The following is a 19,818-nucleotide window of genomic DNA, read 5'->3' as shown; positions in this document are numbered from 1 at the left end:
CTGGCAACAGCGTGTTGTATAGCCATCAGCTCCAGGTAATTGATGTGGCGACGAGCGGTGTGTTCGTCCCACATGTCTCCTATGGAGATGTCCATGGAGTGAGCTCCCCATCCCTGCAAGGAAGCGTCTGTGGTGACCGTAACCTCTGGAGACGGAGGGGGAAGAGGGCCCCTTGCAGAAGACTGGATGGCTGGGTCCACCATTCCAGGGTATTGTCGACAGGAGGGATGGATTGTGACATGGAAGTAAGCGTCCTGGAGGTCAAGGGTGGCCATCCAGACACCCCCCTGGAGTAACGGCAAGACCTGCTGCAGGGACACCATGCGGAAGCGGTGGTAAGTGATGAACCTGTTCAGTTCTCTGAGGTCTAGGATGGGACGAAGACCTCCATCCCCTTTCGGGAGTGTGAAATATTGGGAATAGAATCCCGTGTGTCGGAACCGAGATGGAACGGGTTCGATAGCTCCCTTCTGCAGAAGGAGGGACACCTCTTAGAGTAGAGGTGGGGAGGGTGGGGTGAGGACGAGGTCTTGGTCCCGCTCTTGGCAGAGAGTCCCATCGTCCCATCAGTCTCCGGACACCAGATGGAGGCCTAGGTCTTATTCTGGCAGCCAAAAGTCCTCCTTCCAAAGGACGAAGGCTGGTACTACCCTACATACATCTCGTTCCAAGCAGGCCAAGTCATCCAAGCAGAGCTTTTGACTTCCCTGTCCTCACGTCAGCACAACCCGTCTGTTTTCCTTCATCCGTTCCTGGCGCCACGTCACTTCTGACGAGTGGGCCCTCTCTGTCATAACCCACGGCTACAGGATCCGATGCGATCATTCACCTCGAACACCTACCGTCGGCCAGCTTCCTTCCTTAGTCTATCCTAATATTGGCCGGTTTGGGGCATGGAGCTGCAGCCCCGGGATCTTTCTCTTCCCAAATGAACCCCTGGGTGCAGCGCTTCTGAAAACCCTTTCGCACATGACTCAGGGCAAAGCTGGGATTGTCTCTGAAAGGGGCACTCGCCTGGGAAGCCGCACCCGTTCCCGGCTGGCGAATACATGAGGGTTTGTTGCATGCATGTTTGCAAACACTGTGATGTGCTCCTGCTGTTAATTTACACTTCGTATTTTCAGGGGTAAAGTTTAAAATACCATTGGCGTGCTTCCAAGCAATGTTCTCTCTAAGCTGTGGAGTCATGTGAGCAAAAGTTCTACTTTGTGACCTACTGGCATTAAAGCTGTGAGCGAGCAATTTGGCTACTGCATAGATTAGTTTGCTCTGGAGCCATCCTTCTTGAGCCGAGACAAAAATGTGTGAGCCAGAGTCTAAAAAACTCTGAGCTAGCTCACACTAACTCAGCTTAGAGGGAACACTGCTTCCAAGAACCATAACTGGGAATTCAGCCCTCTGCTGTGCTGCTTCGACCATGTCTGTCTCTTCCCTTAGTGCTGTCTCTGTCGCTCACAGTGACTGGAACCCTAAATGGAGAAGCCATGTGTCGCTGGGAACTTCCACTGCCTGCCAGGCATCTTTGAAGGCCAATGTCAGCTTGTGACTGTTGGGGCGGGTAGTTCGGGTCGTGGACTAGCTCCAGAGTGTATCGGCAGAAGGGATAGCCTCAGGTTCACCTCAGAGTTGTTGTTTGAGAGTTGGACCGCACTCTCTTTCAACGATGAGGGGTTACTGGACGAGTTCGAGTTACTTCACTCCCCTCTGTCCCTCTCGCAACCTCCTCAGCCTCCTCCTCGGGTCCACCTGTCAGCTCTTTATTTACTTCTGTCGAACCACGTGAAGTGCCCACCGCCCAATCCTTAAAGCAACCTAGCCACCACCCAGGGTTCCTTCTCTCTCTGCTGTGTAGTCTCGACCTGCCACCCCGCTTTCTATCTATCAAATCGTTGTCGGTTAGCCCAATTGCTGCCTCGTCTCCTGTCTCCTCCTTTTGCTGCAATATCCCCCCCCCCCCCGTTTGGGTCTAGATGCCCACACTCCTGGGCCTCCCGGGAAAGGTCGGGGTCCTTTTCCCTCTCCTCGCCGGGAGCAGTAGGGATAGCTTCCTGCATAGTCAGGAGGGGGTTGAGAGTGCCCTCCTGACAGCCAAATTTGAGTCTTCACTGTTCAAACGTTGCGCTGGGGGGAAAGCCAGATTCTGTTTTTGTTCCCCTGTCCCTAGGTGCCGACGTCTGACAGAAAGCCGATGTCCTTTTCCCTTAAAAAAAAAAAATGGGGCACGGATTTGAAACGAGGGTTTGCCTGTGGCGGCTGCCACTTCCAAGCATCTCAAAACGGCAGTTGGAAAAGCCCGTTTTCAAAACAGTGAAGCCAGAGCTATTTTTATATCGATCCCTGCCGGCGTTTGTCTCCCGTCTGCAGGCCTTTCTTGTGCTGTTGAAAGCTAGAATTTTAGTTAAGGGAAGCTGAGATGATTTTATTATTTGACTGTGGCGGAGTGGAGCTTTTTCTGAATGCGCTAACTCCAGCATGGTTTTCTTAGCGCTTGGCAGCAGCGCTTGAGCAAACCTGGTTTATCCGTGCAGCAGGATGCGGTAATAAAGTCCTGTGGCACTAGCTCATGGGATCTCTACCACTTCAGGACGTGGGATTACAAGGGATGGTAGCGCTGTTTTTGAAGGCTACTGCATAAAATATTCCCCACAAGGGGGGGGGGGAACTATCACCTCAGGGAGAGAGGCTCTAGCCCAATCTGTTCCCTGCTGTGCGCGCTCTCTGTTGCATTTTTTTTTAATGTCTGTAAAATTGCTTTCCCCGGCTGTAGTCTGAAGTGCTACATTTCATTCTAGCATCCTGGGACGCCACCATCTCAGTACAAATATTGATGTCTTTATTAATATCTACATCTGTTAGCCTCCCCGAGTGGTATTCTAAGATCTGAAACCGTGACATACACACATTCTCTTATATGCTTGTGGAGATTTTCTTTTGGATAGGAAAACTGCAGAGGGGGGACAAGATCTTTTCTTCCCACAGCCTTTAATGTAAGACACGTTTTCGGTCCCAGAATGACATGTGACATGTAACTCCCACTAGCAATGGATGACACACATTTGGGAAGGGGCCAGCCCCACCTTCTCAGAAGCAGGTCAAGGGAGGGGGGAGCTCAGTGGGGGTCAGTGGGAGGAGCCCATGTGCCCAGGGGCAGACCCAAGGGTCAAAGTATGGAGGCATCAGGAAATTCTGATTCATCTGTGGTGCACCCTTTGGCCCAGGAGATATCAGGAGGGAGAGGGAAATGGAAAATGCAGCCAAGGACAGCTCTAGTATCTAGAGAAACGGCTTTTGAGACGCTGAAAAGCCTGGGCTAAAAACAAAAATTTATGATCGGCTGCAAGCCTAGCGCTTCAGATGGGCCTTTTACAGCAAATTACTTTAAAAGGCACGAAACAATAAAAAACAAAGCAAATAAAAACAGCCTCTCTCTCTCCTATTCCCCCGTTATATGAAAAGAGCCTTCACCAGGCAATAGTCATGCCATTGGAAAACTGGCCAGATCGCAGCGCCAGGCTGCGCTGTACGTGAAAATGAATCAGCCGTCCTACAGGCTTTTGCAACGTTGGCGCAACCAGAAGTGAAAGTTGTTTGGGGTTTTAACCAACATGGGTTTTTCTCTCTCTTCTCTCTCCCCCCCCCTTCTTTCAGGAGAACTGTACAGGGCCTCTTTAAGGAAGCAGCGCTATCCTGCACAAGGCAGCATTGAGATTCATGAGGACAGTGAGGTGAGACCTTTGCCCCAACACTCTTCAGGCAGCCGCTGGTCCAACAGTACTGGGATTTTACTGAGGGGGTGCCCTCAGCTCCGGCTATGTACACTGTAAGGTTTGACAGGAGAAGAGATTTCCATTGAAACAGTGCCTCCTTCCAGGAGGCCGGTTGAGAATGGAGTGGTGGCAGCCACGTCACCGCTGAGCAGCACTGTTGTTTCCGCAGCTGCTGTGGATTCCAATTTGCATCCTGCCCTTGCTGTGGAGGGGAGGGAGGGGTCTCTCTGGATGCCAGCATGCTGGGCAATCTCCCCCACTAGGGGAAGGCTTTGTTGTGACTTCTGAGGGGTGGCATCTTGGTGCTTTTTCCTCCACTGAAAGTCGCCAGGTCTCCAAATTCTTTGCTCTTCCTTGCATGGTGTCAGGACATTCTTGGTCGAAGGCCAGCTAAATTTGCCAATAGGTTCCCAGCTTTGGGTTGGGAAGTACATGGAGATTTGGGGGGTGGAGCCCGAGGAGGACAGGGTTTGAGGAAGGGAGGGACTTCAGTGGGGCCATAGATTCTACCTTCCAAAGTGGCCATTTCTCCAGGTGAACCGATCTCTTATCGCCTGGAGATCAGCTGTAATTCCAGGAGATCTCCAGCCACCACCTGGAGGTTGACAACCCTGTTTGCTGGTTATTTGTGGGGGATGCGTTGACAGATTGTTCCCTGAAATGTTGAGAACGACTTTGCCCGGTCGGATGGCATGAACGTTTGCCCACTTCAGTTCTCACGTTTTAATTCCATCCTTCCTCCAAGGAGCTCATGGCAGGCTGAGGTCGCTTAGGCGGAGATTCGAGGACTGGCCTAAGAAGGCTGTTTAAGACCCACCAGGTTCTGCAAATGCTGGGATTCCTGGCCTCAAGTGGAGGGCTTTTCCTGTTGAATTTAGTTCAATTCATTAAAATATTGATCTCTTGACTTTTTGGTCTACAAGGAAACCCCTTCCCTGAGTAGCTTACAAAATGCATCACAGTTATACAGTAACCAGTAAAACAATCTCAAAACATCAAAAGATGTTAAAGGCTGGCAGATTGAAGCCAAACTAAGCCATCCACAGAGTTAATATGGGAAATCAAATTGAGTTAAGCCCTTCTAAACAACACAGGCTTTCACTTCAGATGATCTTGGTGTTCAAATAGACCCCTCCCCTGTTAAACTACTGGGCAGAGTTTATAGAACAAGTTTGAAGCAGGAAATTTGAGGTTCCAGGTTTGATTGGTCAGATGGTCCCCTGCATAAAAAAAAATGTAAGCCCAAAATGGTGTTCTTAAAGATGTCTCTCACAGTTCTGGCCGCCTAACCAGGAATTCAGGAGAGCAGATGTAGGTTCTCCCTGTCTTACATTTTATTCTCCCTTTAAAGTAGGTTAAGCCTGAGAGAGTATAAATGGAGAGCTTCACGGCTGAGCAGGGATTTGAATCCAGGTCCCCCCAATCCCAGGCTGACCACTACACCACCCTGGCTCTCAGTAGAGATGCCTAGCCTGGGCTCCTGTACTTTCTTAATTTTGTTAGATTTTGTTCCCCACCCCCCTGGTTGCCATTTCAACCCATAACAGGTAGGTCACAACCCACACCATAAATCTCAAAATCCCTCACACACAGCCCACCAGTTCTTCCCAAATCTATCCCAGGGAGGCTCGGTTCTTTTGAATACACCGTCTGGTTTTCTCTCTCTCTTTAGGAAGGAGGTCAGCAAAGAAGCAGTAAAACTCACGTCCTGATTCTCGTTCTTCACGGGGGCAACATCTTGGATACGGGAGGAGGGGAGGCAAGCAGCAAGACAGGAGACATCAACACCTTCACGGCGGTGTTTGAGAAGGTGACGCAAGCCCATTTCCCCGCTGCTCTTGGCCACATCTTAATCAGGCTTGTCCCCTGCCCGGCTGTCTGCTCAGAGGCCTTCTCTCTCGTGGCCAAGTGAGTCCCGTGATTGCTTACTTTTGCCTGCTTTGCTCAAAGGATTAGACCCCCAACTGAGGAGGGACGGGCCCCGTGGCTCAGTGGTAGAGCATCTGCTTGGCCCCAGGTTTGGTCCCTTGCATCTCCATTTCAAAGAATCCAGGTAGCAGGTGAAGTGAAAGATCTCATCCTGAGATCCTGGAGAGCTGGCTGACAGTCTGAGTAGACCAGGAGTCCCCAACATGGTATCTGTGGGTGCCATGGCCCCCACGACACCTTTCCTGGTGCCTGCCAAGTGTTTTTAGAAAGTGGGTGGTGTCCGGCGGAGCTTTTGCTCAGCAAGGGTTCTGATTGGCCTTTGGAGATTTGATTGGCTGTGCAGATTTTAAGAAGCTTTGCTTTGGCAGTCACTGCCACTGCAACAGCACTGTGTAGTTGAAGGTAACCTGTGGCAGCCATTTGGTGGCTGGCTCTGCCTCCTGCAGGAGTCATTTTCTGGTAGCCATTTTGCATCTGTGCCCGCCATGCTGTATCGGAATCCCAAAGTTACCCACAGGCTCAAAAAGGTCGGGGACCCCTGTAGAAGACACTACTGACGTCGATAAGCCAATGATCTGATTCAGTATAAGGCATGTGTGAGGAGGGGAACTTCCTGAGGGCAGAGGTAGCAGAAGGCTCCAGATGGAAATGCCTGGCCTACTGTATGTGAAGGTCTTGGGGGACAGATGGACCATCTTACCTCAGGCAAGCCACTCTCTGCCTCAGTTTCCTAGCAGGAAATGGAAACAACCAGCGATCACTGAGGATCTGTCATTGATGGAGGCAAGCAGAGGATCAGCCTTATGGGCCTAAATGCGCTGGCTTTAGTAAATTTAAATTATTGCCCCCAATCTGAAGCAGTGCCTTTCACATAAAAGATAACGAGAGTGATGTTTTAACCAGCAGCTTGTGCCACGCTTATTTCAGTACTGTGGCTTTCCGAGGCTCCTGAAAGGAATTCTCAGAGCCCAGATTTATGGAAGTAAAAAACCTGCCATTATGGCATTTCAGCTGAAGAACGAGTCTTTGCGAAAATGAAATGCTGCTTTCGAGAACAGGAATATTCAGCCTATTGCCCCGCAGGGATGGGTTTAGTCTAATATTTACTGCCGTCTGGAAAGCTCAGACATGCTGCTTAACTCGAAGTCCCTTGGCTGAAACTGGTACGGAGGCAGAGAAAGTTCGGGACAAAGCGACACAGAAACTGTTATGGGAGAAGTTAGCGAAAGACCCATTTTCACCTTGATTTGAGTTACTGCTACGGGAGGCAGTCACTGCATATGGGGAGAAAGTATGGCGAAAACCTGTGCCTTTCCTCAGAGTTACAGTTGGCGAAGGCTGCCGCGTCAGCTACATGAAGTAGAACACAGTTTGAATTCAGTGGCACCTTTGAGACCAACAGAGTTTTATTCAAGGTATGAGCTTGCATGTGCACACACGTATCTGTGTATCTGAGGAAGCGGGCCTGCACCCGAAAGCTTATACCTTGAATAAAACTTTGTTGGTCTTAAAGGTGCCGCTGGATTCAAACTGTGTTCTGCTGCTTCAGACCAACATGGCTTCCCCACCTGCATCTAGATACACGATTTACAGAAAAGACATCTGGCTCTCAGTGGAAGCACAGGGTTGGATCCTATGACTCACTTCAGATAACCTGGATTATAGAATTCTCTTCCGCTAGGTATTCCTTCGACAGGAAAACACTTCCTCCGGTAGAGAAAGACTTTTTCCCCCCCTGATGGACAAAAGTCTTTCTTTGTTGAAGGAAGTCTTTGGAGTGATGCTTGGTGGTAGGGAATCATAAGATGTAAGGGAGTCATGGGGTTGTATCCAGCTAGCTTTTCCCCTGGCGAAAAAAGGGGGTGGGGTCCCATTTATCCACCCAGTGGTGGGGTTCATCGACAAAAGCCATAGGGGATTGGGAACCGTAGTGAGGAAGAGGACTGGGCAGGTTTGCGTGAAGTCTGGCTGGCTCCAACCCGTAGGAGTCAACCATGGGGATTTGTCACTCGGCTGTGATGTCAGATGTCTCTGAAAACCAGGGTAAATCAGGCACCCCTTGAATCAAGAGGATTATGTCGAAATGCTTTTGCCAGCTAGTGTTTCACTGGGGCTGGAGAATACCATGCCTTGGCTGCTCTACGCTGTGCGAAAGGTGGGTGTTTGCAGCCCATTGAAAGCGTCTAGTTCTGTCCTATGCAAGATTTCATTCTATGTGAGTGGAGGGAAACTGGGAAAGAGAAGTGGGAGGCTGGCCATCTAATCGTGACCCACTTTGCCCACTCCCTGGGATTAATTATTTTTAATACGGTTTTATTTTCAAGGCAGAACAAACAAAACAGACATAACGAACGTAACATAAAATGAGGGTATCCAAGTCTTCTTAATTTTATTTTTTTATTCTAGTGGTGGTTCTGCTTCCCTTTCCTCGAGAGGCGTAAGCCAGGAGGCTCACAGCACTCTGGGAAGCTGCCTATAACATAGAACTGGGCCTAGTTATAATTTAAAACCTTGGAGTGGCTTTTCAGTAGTTGTTCAATATAGTGTACGTTCAGAAATGAAATGGAACCTCTCCCCCCCTCCCCCGCACCCCCAGCAATCAAAATCTCTTCAGTATAATTGGCAGTTAGTGAACAGACATCTACCTCCTGCTCCAATTGCTGTATTGCTGTGCATCTCTGCACCAACCAACATTAACTTAAATAACTGCAATGGAAGTGGTTGGATTTCGCTGGCTTGTTCCTCGAGTTTCTCTGTGTTCAGAGATGCGTAATCCAAATGGCAATGTGTCCTGGGTCACGTTGACCGAATGGCCAAGGGAATGGTGTGGCCTGTGTTCTTTCAGGAACAGAAACAGACATGCGAAGCCCAGGAAAAGACTTAAAATTAAAACGACGGCCAGAATACTAAAACTCGAGGACATCCAATGAAGCTGATGGGCAGTAGATTCAGGACAGACAAAAGGAATACCTCTTTACACAGCAAGTGATGGAAATGTGGAATTTGCTGCCAGAGGGTGTAGTGACGGCCAGTGTTCCCTCTAAGCTGAGTTAGTGTGAGCTAGCTCACAGTTCTTTAGCCTCCGGCTCACACATTTTTGTCTTAGCTCAGGAGGGATGGCTCCAGGGCAAACTAATTTATTCAATAGCCAAATCTCCTGCTCACACGTTTAATGCCAATAGTTCACAAAGCAGAATTTTTGCTCACAAGACTCCACAGCTTAGAGGGAGCATTGGTGATGGCCACTGACATAGATGGCTTTAAAAGGGTATTAGACAGATTCATGGAGGATAGGTCTATCACTGGCTGCTAGCCATGATGACTGAAGAGAATCTCCACGCCCAGAGGCAGTCGCCCTCTAAATCCCAGTGCCAGGAAGCAACATCAGGGGAAGGTGTTGGCCTCAGCCTGTTTGTCTGGTCACCCAGAGTAATTGGTTGGCCATTGTGTGAGACAGGATGCCGGACTAGATTGACCACAGGTGATCCAGCAGGACTGTTCTTATGTTCTCAACCACAACTGCTTCACTTTATTTCAGGGAAATCTTTGGCTGTGCTGGAAAGCGGTCCTCGCCCTGGTAAATGTTTTCAGCAAGGGCTGTGAAAATGTTTTCCGTCAGGGTCTCTTGCTGATTCTTCTTTAGTCGGCTTTTGCCCTTCATGATGACATCGTGTAGTTGAACCTGATGGTCAATGTACTGTTACAATGTCATCCCTTTGACTACATGATCCCTGACTAATCCTGGAAGAAGGGGGAAATGCTGTAATTAGAACATGGTGCAGACTGGGGAAAACAACACCTGTACACATGATCAAAAGAAAAATATGAATATTCAAATCATAGAAGGGTTCACCACCCCCTGGGAAATCTCACACACAGCCTGGAAGGATACGTTTTGGTCCCAAAGAGCATATATGGTGCAGCCCTATATTTAATCATAAGCTCAGCTGATACCTGCAAATTGGGCAGAGCAGAAGGAAGAAGTTGTCCCTTCCCTTCCCATAACATTTTTTTGCTGCAATCTTTGCAAATGATGTGAAGAAGTAGGGGCTAGCAATAAAGAAACATCACCCAAACTTTACATCTCTTCCAAAGTATCTGGAAAAGGGCTGCTCTCCCAGCTTTCTGTTTCTTATTTTGTGTTCCCAGTACTCTTCCTTTCCATATGACCTTCATAAAATCTTTGGGAGTTCTACTCACTTTACCTAGACACATGTATACATAAACGTACCCAAGGTGCCACAGGGATGGTGTTACTTTTTTCCCACCATAGAGAACAGTAGAGGGGATGGGGGCAACCTGTTTGGGGGCCCGTAGAATTGAACCCCCTGGTCCAATGTTCATGAAACTTGGTTGGGTATGTTGGGGAGAGGCTCCAGCAGTTACCCTGCGAGTTTGGAGCCTCCCCCTCAAACCCCCTCCCCTCCAGCCCCCAGGATATACCCTATGTTTTCGCCATTGACTTCAGTGGCCCATAGGATATAATGGGGTCAAATTGCCACCGAAATTCGGCAGCAATTTGGCGGCAAGCTGATTCAGACCAGAGAATCTGAATCGGCCCGCAACAGCCTGAAAGGGGCCCAAATGGGCCATTTTCGGGGGTGCATTCAGTTCAGACAAACGGAATGCACATCCCTACTGAGCAACCTCCCTAGAAGGTGGTTCCCCTCATCCCTGCTCAGTCCTGGCAGGCAGGGGTGCATCCTTTACCACACACCAAGGTTAACTGTGCAGTTACCTCTGGCACCCCAAGAGCAGGCAGGGCAGCATGAGCCCAAGTTAAAGCTCATTCCAGAGCTCGTCTTTCCTCCCTTGGCTGCCCAACAGACCTTTTGCCTGCTACACTTCAGGCTCTGGTTCCTGCCTCTCTTCCCAGGAGACGGGATGGGGAACACTTCCTCTGGGTCTTGGTTTGGGTGCTGTCTCCTTTGGCCCAGACTGGCCCTGACAAGCTGTTTCCTAGCAGCGGTTCTGTGGGTGAAACGGCGACAGTTTCTGGCCTGCTCATGCCTGTGGCAGTACTTCGAGAGCATCCCTAACACAGTAAAATGGGAAGAGCAATGTCAAGCCCTCAGCAGCTTCGCGAGACATCATCCTGTTTTTTCTGCACCGCCGAGAGAGGTGGCTTCCATGGAGGCTTATGGCTCTGAAACGCAACAGCAGTGTGAGAGCTTCCAGCTGAGGCCCCGCCGGCCTCTGGCCTCTCCTCCTTCCTGCTATCGCTGATGATTGTCACATCACTGAACCGTACCGAGTCAACCCCCAATTAGAGGACAATCAGCTTTGCCTGTGGCTTGTCAGTGCTACATATAGCGAGGCACCACTGGGAGGAAGAACGATGGAAGGGGGGCTGGCAGGGCGACTGCAGTTGTGGCAGGCTGTGTGCATGGCTGGCAGTGTTCCCTCTAAGCTGAGTTGGTGTGAGCTAGCTCACAGTTTTTTAGCCTCCAGCTCACACATTTTTGTCTTAGCTCAGGAAGGATGGTTCCAGAGCAAACTAATTCATGCAGCAGCCAAATCGTTTGCTCACAACTTTAATGCCAGCAGCTCACAAAGTAGAGTTTCTGCTTACAAGACTCCAGAGCTTAGAGGGAGCATTGATGGCTGGTGCCAGCCAACTGAACTCCTGTAGTTTGATTGGGCTTTGGGCCTTTAGTGGAGCTTCATGCTTAAGCAAGAGCCTTCTTTGGTGGGTGCAGTTTGGCTGCAGGAGAGCCTGGTTAGAACCACATTTGGTGCTCCTCCCTTTTCAACATGCTCCCCAGTTCCAGGTGCATCTGACTCGTTCACAGCCTTGCACAGTACAGCTGTGCCTGTGCAACACTGCAGATGTTTTGATACCATGTGAGTTGTAGTCTTGTCCCAGTGCAAGGGCCCCAGTACAGGATCCTAGCTGCATTTCACCTTCAACTGCAAGCCACAGTTTCACATGATAGACTGAACCGCATCACTTACTATTAGGTCTCTGTCTACTCCACCCCTCTGTGCCATATTTTAGTATATGGTCAACTGGGCCTCTGTCAGTGATTGGATGAATTGCCCTGATGTCACAGAGTGTTGCATTGTCTCTGGTGGCCATTAGTGGAACTGCTGTGTTCCAAGAGAGCGACAAAGGGTTGGGGAGGGGGGGAGTATGACTACCAGAGCTAGAGCCAGGTGACGGACACAGCAGCGGGTGCTTTTTGAGAGGGTACAGTGGGGTGAGGTTGCTTGCACATAGAGTCTGGCTACCGCCCATTGCTTTGCTCTCTCTGATCAAAGTAGCTTGGCTGACTTGCTGGAGCCACCTGGCATTGTACCTGCCCTCTCTGCTTTGGGGCAGTGGAGTCAGGATTGCAAAGGTTGGTGGTGGGACTTGCTGGCCTCTTGAGCATGCTCAGATTCCTTGATTCTCTGGAACATTTGTTTCTGTCTTGGAGGTTCCTGGCCTGAATGCTTGCCTCATTGCCTTCTGTGTTAGCTTGTGTGACACAAATCATGGTCTTTTCCATTTTTCCTTCTAAAGATGTACAATTGTTTGTGGTTGTGGTTGTTTTTAAGTTTTCCCAAGTTCCACAAATATTAACGGGAGTTTCTTTGTGCATTTTGCATTTCAGTGGTCTTTATGAAGTGGCAACCCAGGCTAACATGATCTCAGAAGCTGAGCAGGGGCCGGCCAGGGTCACAGCAGGAAGGCAGGCAATGGCAAACCACCTTTGACCGTCTCTTACCTTGAAAGCCCCACCAAAGTCAATTAATTGGGAGATTGACGGAGCACACATGAAACAGCTACAGGACAAAAAAGGCTGTTTTGCTGCTTTGGACGCAGAATGTTGTTTGGACGAGCTCTGATGCAGCAAAAACACTGGAGGGTCCCCCCCCCTTCCCCCCCCTCCCCCCCCCCGACAAAAAAAAAATACAGCATGTTCCCCCACCCCAGGGTAGAACTGTCTGGGGATATTTGGTTAATATAGCAGAATGTTGCCCAGTCATGGATCCTGAGTGCAGTAAATAAATCCTCCCAAGAAATATATTGCAAAAAAGGTAAACTTGCATTTATTCAAGAAGATCCAGTTCACATTCAGGTTGCAGTCAAAACAGAAAGAAGCCTAATTTAAAGAGTACTTTTTCCCTATCACAAGTGGCCACCTTGTCCGCCATCATGTGTGTGGGAGTATGAGGACAGGAGAGACCTGCAGAGACGTGTGTCTCCATGGAATGTCATGTGGGTGAGTGAGGTGAGAGGACAGAGAGGGGGGGGGGGTCAGAGGGCAGCTCCCAGGTTAAGACAAAGAGAGGCATCCCATTCAAGGAGATAACATCAGTACACATTTAGAGTGATGCAGGAGCAGCAGCACCACCACCCCCAATGTCCAGGCATGCTGAGTCACTCCAACAAACTGCCTGTCTTCCATTGAGATCAGCCACCAAAAAGCAGAGAGCCCCAGGGTGTGTTCCAGCATACTCGGCCCAGGCCTGTGGGCCAAGGCCTTCCTCTTGGCTCCTGTCAGCATCTTGCTGCCACCTTGTGGCTACAGCCGAGCTCTTCTGAGATGCCATGGGCAGACAGCTGTTTTAGGGAGAATGCTGTGTGATGGCAGGCAAAGAGAGCGCTCTCTCTCTCTCTCTCTCTCTCTCCCCCCCCCCCTCTCGCTAGTAGATACCAATATTTCTTTTTGATGGGACTGATGGCTACATGCGGCTTTTGTCAGTGAAGATTGATGGCTGGTGGCTGCCAGCTGTGCAAGGACACATTAAACTGTCTTACGCTAAATCAGATCTCTGGTCTATCAAGGTCAAAGTGCCTAGTCTGAATGGCAGCCCCTCTCCAAAGTCTCAGGCAAAGATCTTTCATTTTAAGCTGCTACCTCATCCTTGCTATTTGACCCTTCCAGCTGGAGGTGCCAGGGCTTGAACCAGGGACTCACTGTTATGCGAAGCACTTCCACCAAGCCATGCCTCAAGGCTACCAGATGCATCCACATGCACAGGTTGGGAGCTAGACAGCAACCACTTGGCGGTAGCCAGCAAAAGAGGCAGGATTCTGCAGAATGCAGATGAGGGCATTAGAAGGACACATGGTTTGCTTTGGGAAATAATGGATGTCATTTTCAAGAGTAGCCTTCTTTCCCCTTCCTATGGTGTCCTTGCCTTGCCTTGCCAAGGTGGGCACTACCATGGGGACGGGATGGGAGGCATGTTGCTCTCACTGTCTCCTTTCCTGCTTTTGGTAGAGCCTGTTTGGTGTAGTGGTTAAGAGCACGGACTCTAATCTGGGAGAACCGGGTTTGATTCCCCACTCCCATGCAGCTGCTGATGTGACCTTGGGTCAGTCACAAGTTCTCTCAGAGCTGTTCTCTCAAGAGCAGTTCTAGAAAGAGCTCTCCCAGTCCCACCTACCTCACAGGGTGTCTGTTGTGGGGAGGGGAAAGGAAAGGATGTTGCAAGCCGCTCTGAGACTCCCGAGTGAAGGGTGGGATGTAAATCCAATCTCTTCTCCTCCTCCTCCTCGGCAGTCATTGCATACAAAAGTGCCATCAGGACACAGCTGACTGACAGCATCCCCATAGCAAGTGATAAGCAGAGGTGGCTTGCCTTCCTCTGCAAAGTCTTCCTTGGTGGTCTCCCATCCAAGTACTGACCCTGCTTAAGAGCACAAGAGATGCCAATGTTAGATCAGGCCAAAGGCCCATCCAGTCCAACACACTGTATCACACAGTGGTCAGAAATACCAGGTGCCATCAGAAGGTCCACCAGTGGGGCCAGGACATTAGAAGCCCTCCCACTGTTGACCCCCCCCCAAGCACCAAGAAGACAGAGAATCACTTGCCCCAGAGCCCCTATCTATACCTTGTGGCTAATAGCCACTGATGGACCTCTGCTCCATATGCTTATCTAATTCCCTTTTGAAGCCGTCCATGCTTGTAGCCGCCACCACTTCCTGTGGCAGTGAATTCCATGTGTTAATCACTCTTTGGGTGAAGAAGTACTTCCTTTTATCTGTTCTAACCCGACCGCTCAGCAATTTCATGGAGTGCCCACGGGTTCTTGTATTGTGAGAAAGGGAGAACAGTACCTCTTTCTCTACCTGCTCTTTCCCATGCATAATCTTATAAACCTCAATCATGTCACCCCTCAGTCGTCGTTTCTCCAAGCTAAAGAGCCCTAAGTGCCTTAACCTTTCCTCATAGGGAAAGTGTTCCAACCCCTTTATCATTCGAGTTGCCCTTTTCTGCACTTTTTCCAAAGCTATAATATCCTTTTTAAGGTGTGGTGACCAGAACTGCACACAGAACTGCTTAGCTTCTGAGATCTGATGAGATCAAGCTATAGCTTGCCGTCTTCCTGCCCATGCATCAGTTTTTTTGCCATCAAGTCTCAGCTGACTTACGGCGACCCCTGGTGGAGTTTTCAAGGCAAGGGATGCTTGGAGGTGGTTTGCTATTGCCTGCTTCTGCATCACAACCCTGGTGTTCCTTGGAGGTCTCCCATCCAAATACTGACCAAGGTCGGACTTGCTCCGCATCTGAGATCTGACAAGATCGGGCTAGACCGTGCTATCCAGGTCAGGGCGTGTTCATCGTTACCAGTCCCCAACTCAGTGGGAACTTTCCTCCCCTGCGTGCCTTCAGTTTTCCCCAGTGTGGTGACTTCTTACATTGGCTGTGCTTTGGCAGGAGTAGTTTGTTTCCACAGGCTCTGGGGCTCAGTCTTGTGGATTCAGACTGTCAGAAGTCCAGCTGGTGCAAGGGAGAGTTTGCTTTCAAGTCTGTCATGTGTTGGACGCCTTCAGGCAAAGTCCAGGAACACACAGCAGCTGCCAAGGCCCAGGCGTGGTGAGATGGGAGAAGGGGTGTCTAAGTTTGCTCTGCAAAGCAGGTCTCCTTGCAAGAGCTGCCTGCTGCAGCTTGGGGAGTAAACATGAGAAAACCTCCTTCTGTGACCCCTCAAGCCAAGGCAGTTTCTCCAAAGAGAGAGTCTGTTCCGGCACTTGATGTGCCTTGGAACCTCTGCTCTCAGGGCCCCCCCCCCCTTACAACTGCCCAAACAATGACCAAAACCTGGTCTGGGAACCAGATGTAAAAGTGTTCTTTGTAATGAAGGAGACATCCTGGCAATACTCCCTCTAAGCTGTGGAGCCTTGTGAGCAAAAATTCTACTTGGTGAGCTACTGGCCTTAACGTTGTGAGCGAGCAATTTGGCTACTGCATACATTAGTTTGCTCTAGAGCCATCCTTCCTGAGCTCAGGCAAAAATGTGTGAGCTGGAGGCTAAAAGAACTGCGAGCTAGCTCACACTAACTCAGCTTAGAGGGAACACTGCACCCTGGTGAGCCCTGGTCCCAGCTCAGGGGGGTGTCAGGACTCAGGAGGATGAATTTGAGGAATGCAGATGGGGGCTTCCTATGCTTGGAGTAGAGGAAGCTGGGAGGGGGCTTGCAGACTGCCTTCAAGTGTGCAGAGATGTGCCTAGCAAGACGGGACTGTGTTCTTTGCGGTGACTCAGGTTTGGCAGCTAAGGGTCGGGGGCAGGACCTTTTAGAAAGTCACTTGAGGCTGGTTGGAGTTGTGAATGAACGAATGAAGCCTTTGTCTTTTGGAAGTCCTGAGAAGTAGGCTGGCTAGAGGCAATTTGGATGTTGCATACAAGGAGCAAGAAGGACGGAGGAATGACATGTGCTTTATTGTCGTGCAAAAAGGAGATGTGCAAGCACACACATGCAACCCGGATGCATGCTCATTTTGCCCCTTTCTGGCAGAATGAACACCTCCCCTCTTCCGAGTAGCCTGCCAGAGGAATTGCAGGCTTCCTCTGGAACTTTCAAAGCGTCTTTCTGGTGACGGTTCTCAGCTTCTGTGCAGTAGCGGCGTTTTCAAATGGCTTTGCATTCATCATCTCGTAATGGTTATAATATCTCTGTAAAGTAGATGAATATTCTCCCAAGGAGTCCTCAGTTATCCAGGGGCTCTGTTCCTTGCATTCAGTTCTTCTTTAGAGGCTTGCTTTATGGAATAACGCTAGCCAGTCAAGAGGTAGCAACAAGTTTTAAGGGGTTGTTTTTCCTCGGGAAATTGCATCAATCCTTGAGCAAGGCTCTGGTCTGAAACTAGAAGGGCGGGGGTGTTCAGTTCTTGTCACTGGAGTGGGGGTTTTTCCTCCAGATTTTGCAATGAGAACATGCGCTGTGGTTAGACTTAAAAAAAAAAAAACCTCCATTTGGTCAGCATCTGGTTGCAAATTGTGGGTCAAAAATTTGCAAGATATGAAAACTGTGCTTAGTGTGACTTTTCTCCCCCTGTGTCTCTCCCTGCTATTTATAGCATACCCCTCTCAGCTCCAGGCCAATTGCACTGCTACCACTTCCTTCTCTTTTTAGCCTAAATCCCTACAGTTATGATGAGACATCTCTAAGCAGCAGTGAAGACCACATCCCTCTAGCGGCCTTGCCATTGCTGGCCATCTCCTCCCCGCAGTACCAGGATGCGGTTGCCATGGTGATCAACAGAGCCAACCAGGTTTACAATGAATTTCTCAGATCTCCTGACGGGACCGGCTTTAATGGGCAGGTATGATCCATCCTTCTGTTTGATGGACAGCACGGATGTGAGGGTTTGAGTTCCACCCGTGTGTCTACAAAGGAGGATTTCTCTGCTTCAAATGAGAGCATTGTCATGTCTGTACCTAATTGCTTCCTCTCTGTTTTGCTGAAGTGATATATGGGTTTTCTTCGCACACACACCCCTTTTAAATTGCAAGCAACACAACTGGATATTGCTAGTGGGAAATTAAAGGATCTGTCAAGGGCTGCAGGAGTCTTTTGTGTCAAGTTAGTAAGCAACCAGGGCTGCGTTTGCTCGGACCACAGACTCCTAAAGAAAAGAAGGTTTACAATATCAGCCCTTGCTGTATGAAGCCTATGGGCTGGCCATTCATGGCACAAATCAGGGAGTCCGGACCTGTGACCTTGCCTAGTCAACAAGGTAAGACCACGCTGCTTTGCTGCAGTTCAGCTTCCAGCCTCCCAGTAGCCTCCCAGCTAGCAAACCCCAAGAGGACTGAGATGGAAGATTTGGGCGTGGTTATGTGTACTGCTAGCCAAGGCCCTGGTCCAGACAGAAACCCCCCTGACTCAAAAGCTCAGCAAAAAGCATTTGAAATGATTTTTGAGAAGGAGATTTCTGTGAAGGCAGGGATCAAGAATAAAATCAAATACATATATACGTAGCAATGCTAAGTAATGATGACGACTAAAACTATCGGAAAGATTTCCCTATTCCTACTTAGAGTCCCTGTCAGGAAGGAGGAAGCCTTGAGAAAAACTAACACTGTGTGTGTGTGTGTGTGTGTGTGTGTGTGTGTGTGTGTGTGTGTGTTTTCTGGTGCTCTCCCACACTGCTGCACCCAGCAGCTTCACATTTAGGAAATCTAATACCAAGTTAAGCAAATGAAGGGGGGAAATACGTTAACCACAGCGTTGGCATTAATAAGCATTTTACATTTATGCCGTCCAGTTTCCCCCCTTAATTTCATAAGAGACATCCTATTGCTGCACCATAGAATGCGGGCTTAGTTGGTGTGTGAGTTCCGATGACAACCTGGGAGGTCAGGAAAGGAATCTGAGCCCTTGGAAGAGGTTGCTGTGGACAAGGGGCCAGGCAACAAAGAGTGGGAGAGCTTCGTGGTCTAGCTTGAACCTCATGGGCAGTTCACACCAGAAGTCGAAGAGTCGAGCAGAAGACAAAGGAGGGGACCAGGTCCATTACATTCATACACAAACTTGCCTCATGTGTATTGATGGACTTGACCTGCGTGAGAATCCAGTATTGTTTGAAGGCTTCGTGGTGTGGCCACCTGGGGAGACTTCCTCTCTCCACGAGACCTCGATGGGAGGAAAGGTCCTGATGCAATGGTCATTGCCATGTAGATATGTGGTTCCACCTGTCTTCTGAATCCATCCATATTTTTGTGCATTGAAGGAACCCAACCTTTTCCTTATTCTTCTTGTGCGCTGGACAAGAAGTCCCGAGAGGTGTCTGTCACTCAGCTGCCAAGTAACATGCTTGACCACCTGTTCTTCTTCTTCCAGGTGTGCCTCATTGGGGACTGCGTGGGAGGGATCTTGGGGTTCGATGCCATCTGTTACAGCACCGGGCTGGCCGATGAAAGCCAAGCAAGCAGCAGGAGAGGCAGCTCCAGCAGTGTCCAGGTAAGCCGGCTCCTGCGGTGGGTCTGAGGGACAGAAAGGCAGCCTCACCCACACACCCCCAGAGGCTTCACCTTGCTGGTCGGTGAAAACGGTAGAAAGTTGAATATGTCGTCGAAGGCTTTCACGGCCGGAGTTCATTAGCTGTTGTGGAAAGCTGATGAGAAAAATCATTGTTGCCGCCTGCCTTGTTCCGCAAGCGGATAATTAGCTGAGGATTTTCAGCCCTTCTCTTATGCCGTGGACTGCCTGTGATGGATTGCCTAATTGGTTTTGTTTTGTTTTGTTTTGCTTTTTATAAAAGGACAGATTGCACAGGGTGTCTGGTGGCTGTCTCTGGCACATTTCTTGTTCAGACTTGGGGGTGGGGGGGGGATAGCATTCTGTGAAGCAGCGCTTGAAAGCCCTGTGATCTTTTCTTGGCCTGAAGGCAGCCACACCTGTCAAATTTCTCTGCATCAGGATCCCAAGCTGCTAGGAAGCTTGGCGGTTGGAGGATGCGGGATCCAGTGTTCCCTCTAAACTGAGTTAGTGTGAGCTAGCTCACAGTTTTTTAGTCTCCAGCTCACACATTTTTGTCTTAGGAAAGATGGCTCCAGAGCAAACTAATTGATGCAGTAGCCAAATCACTCGCTTACAACTTTAATGCCAGTAGCTCACAAAGTAGAATTTTTGCTCACAAGACTCCACGGCTTAGGGGGAGCATATCCAGTCCAGGATCCAAAATACTCTGAACAGGGGACTGGATCCTGTTAACTAGCTGTTCCCACCCGCCATCTCTTGTTTTTCTTTTACAATTCTCTTGCAACCTGATCTTACGCATGATCACTCAGAGGTAAATCTCAAGTAAATAGACACAGGATTGCAGCCAATTTAAAAATGGGCCATAGTAGTAATTTGTTTCTGGACTCTGCACTAATATAAAACTAATATTTGCAA

The 19,818-nt window shown here is 49.5% G+C and overlaps 1 protein-coding gene across 1 annotated transcript in view; it reads left to right on the top strand.

The window, feature by feature from the left end:
• PITPNM3 (PITPNM family member 3) overlaps nt 1-19,818 on the top strand; it is a 65,756-nt gene that overhangs the window by 21,799 nt on the left and 24,139 nt on the right. The window contains exons 3-6 of the mRNA XM_015409115.1: nt 3,649-3,725; nt 5,440-5,675; nt 17,053-17,242; nt 18,763-18,882. Coding sequence (XP_015264601.1) covers nt 3,649-3,725; nt 5,440-5,675; nt 17,053-17,242; nt 18,763-18,882 — 623 coding nt within the window. The remainder of the gene's footprint in view (nt 1-3,648; nt 3,726-5,439; nt 5,676-17,052; nt 17,243-18,762; nt 18,883-19,818) is intronic.

Source organism: Gekko japonicus, unplaced genomic scaffold (assembly GCF_001447785.1).
Source record: "Gekko japonicus isolate JY-2015 unplaced genomic scaffold, Gekko_japonicus_V1.1 scaffold98, whole genome shotgun sequence".
Lineage (NCBI taxonomy): Eukaryota > Metazoa > Chordata > Lepidosauria > Squamata > Gekkonidae > Gekko > Gekko japonicus.
This window is presented reverse-complemented; position numbering and strand designations above follow the sequence as displayed.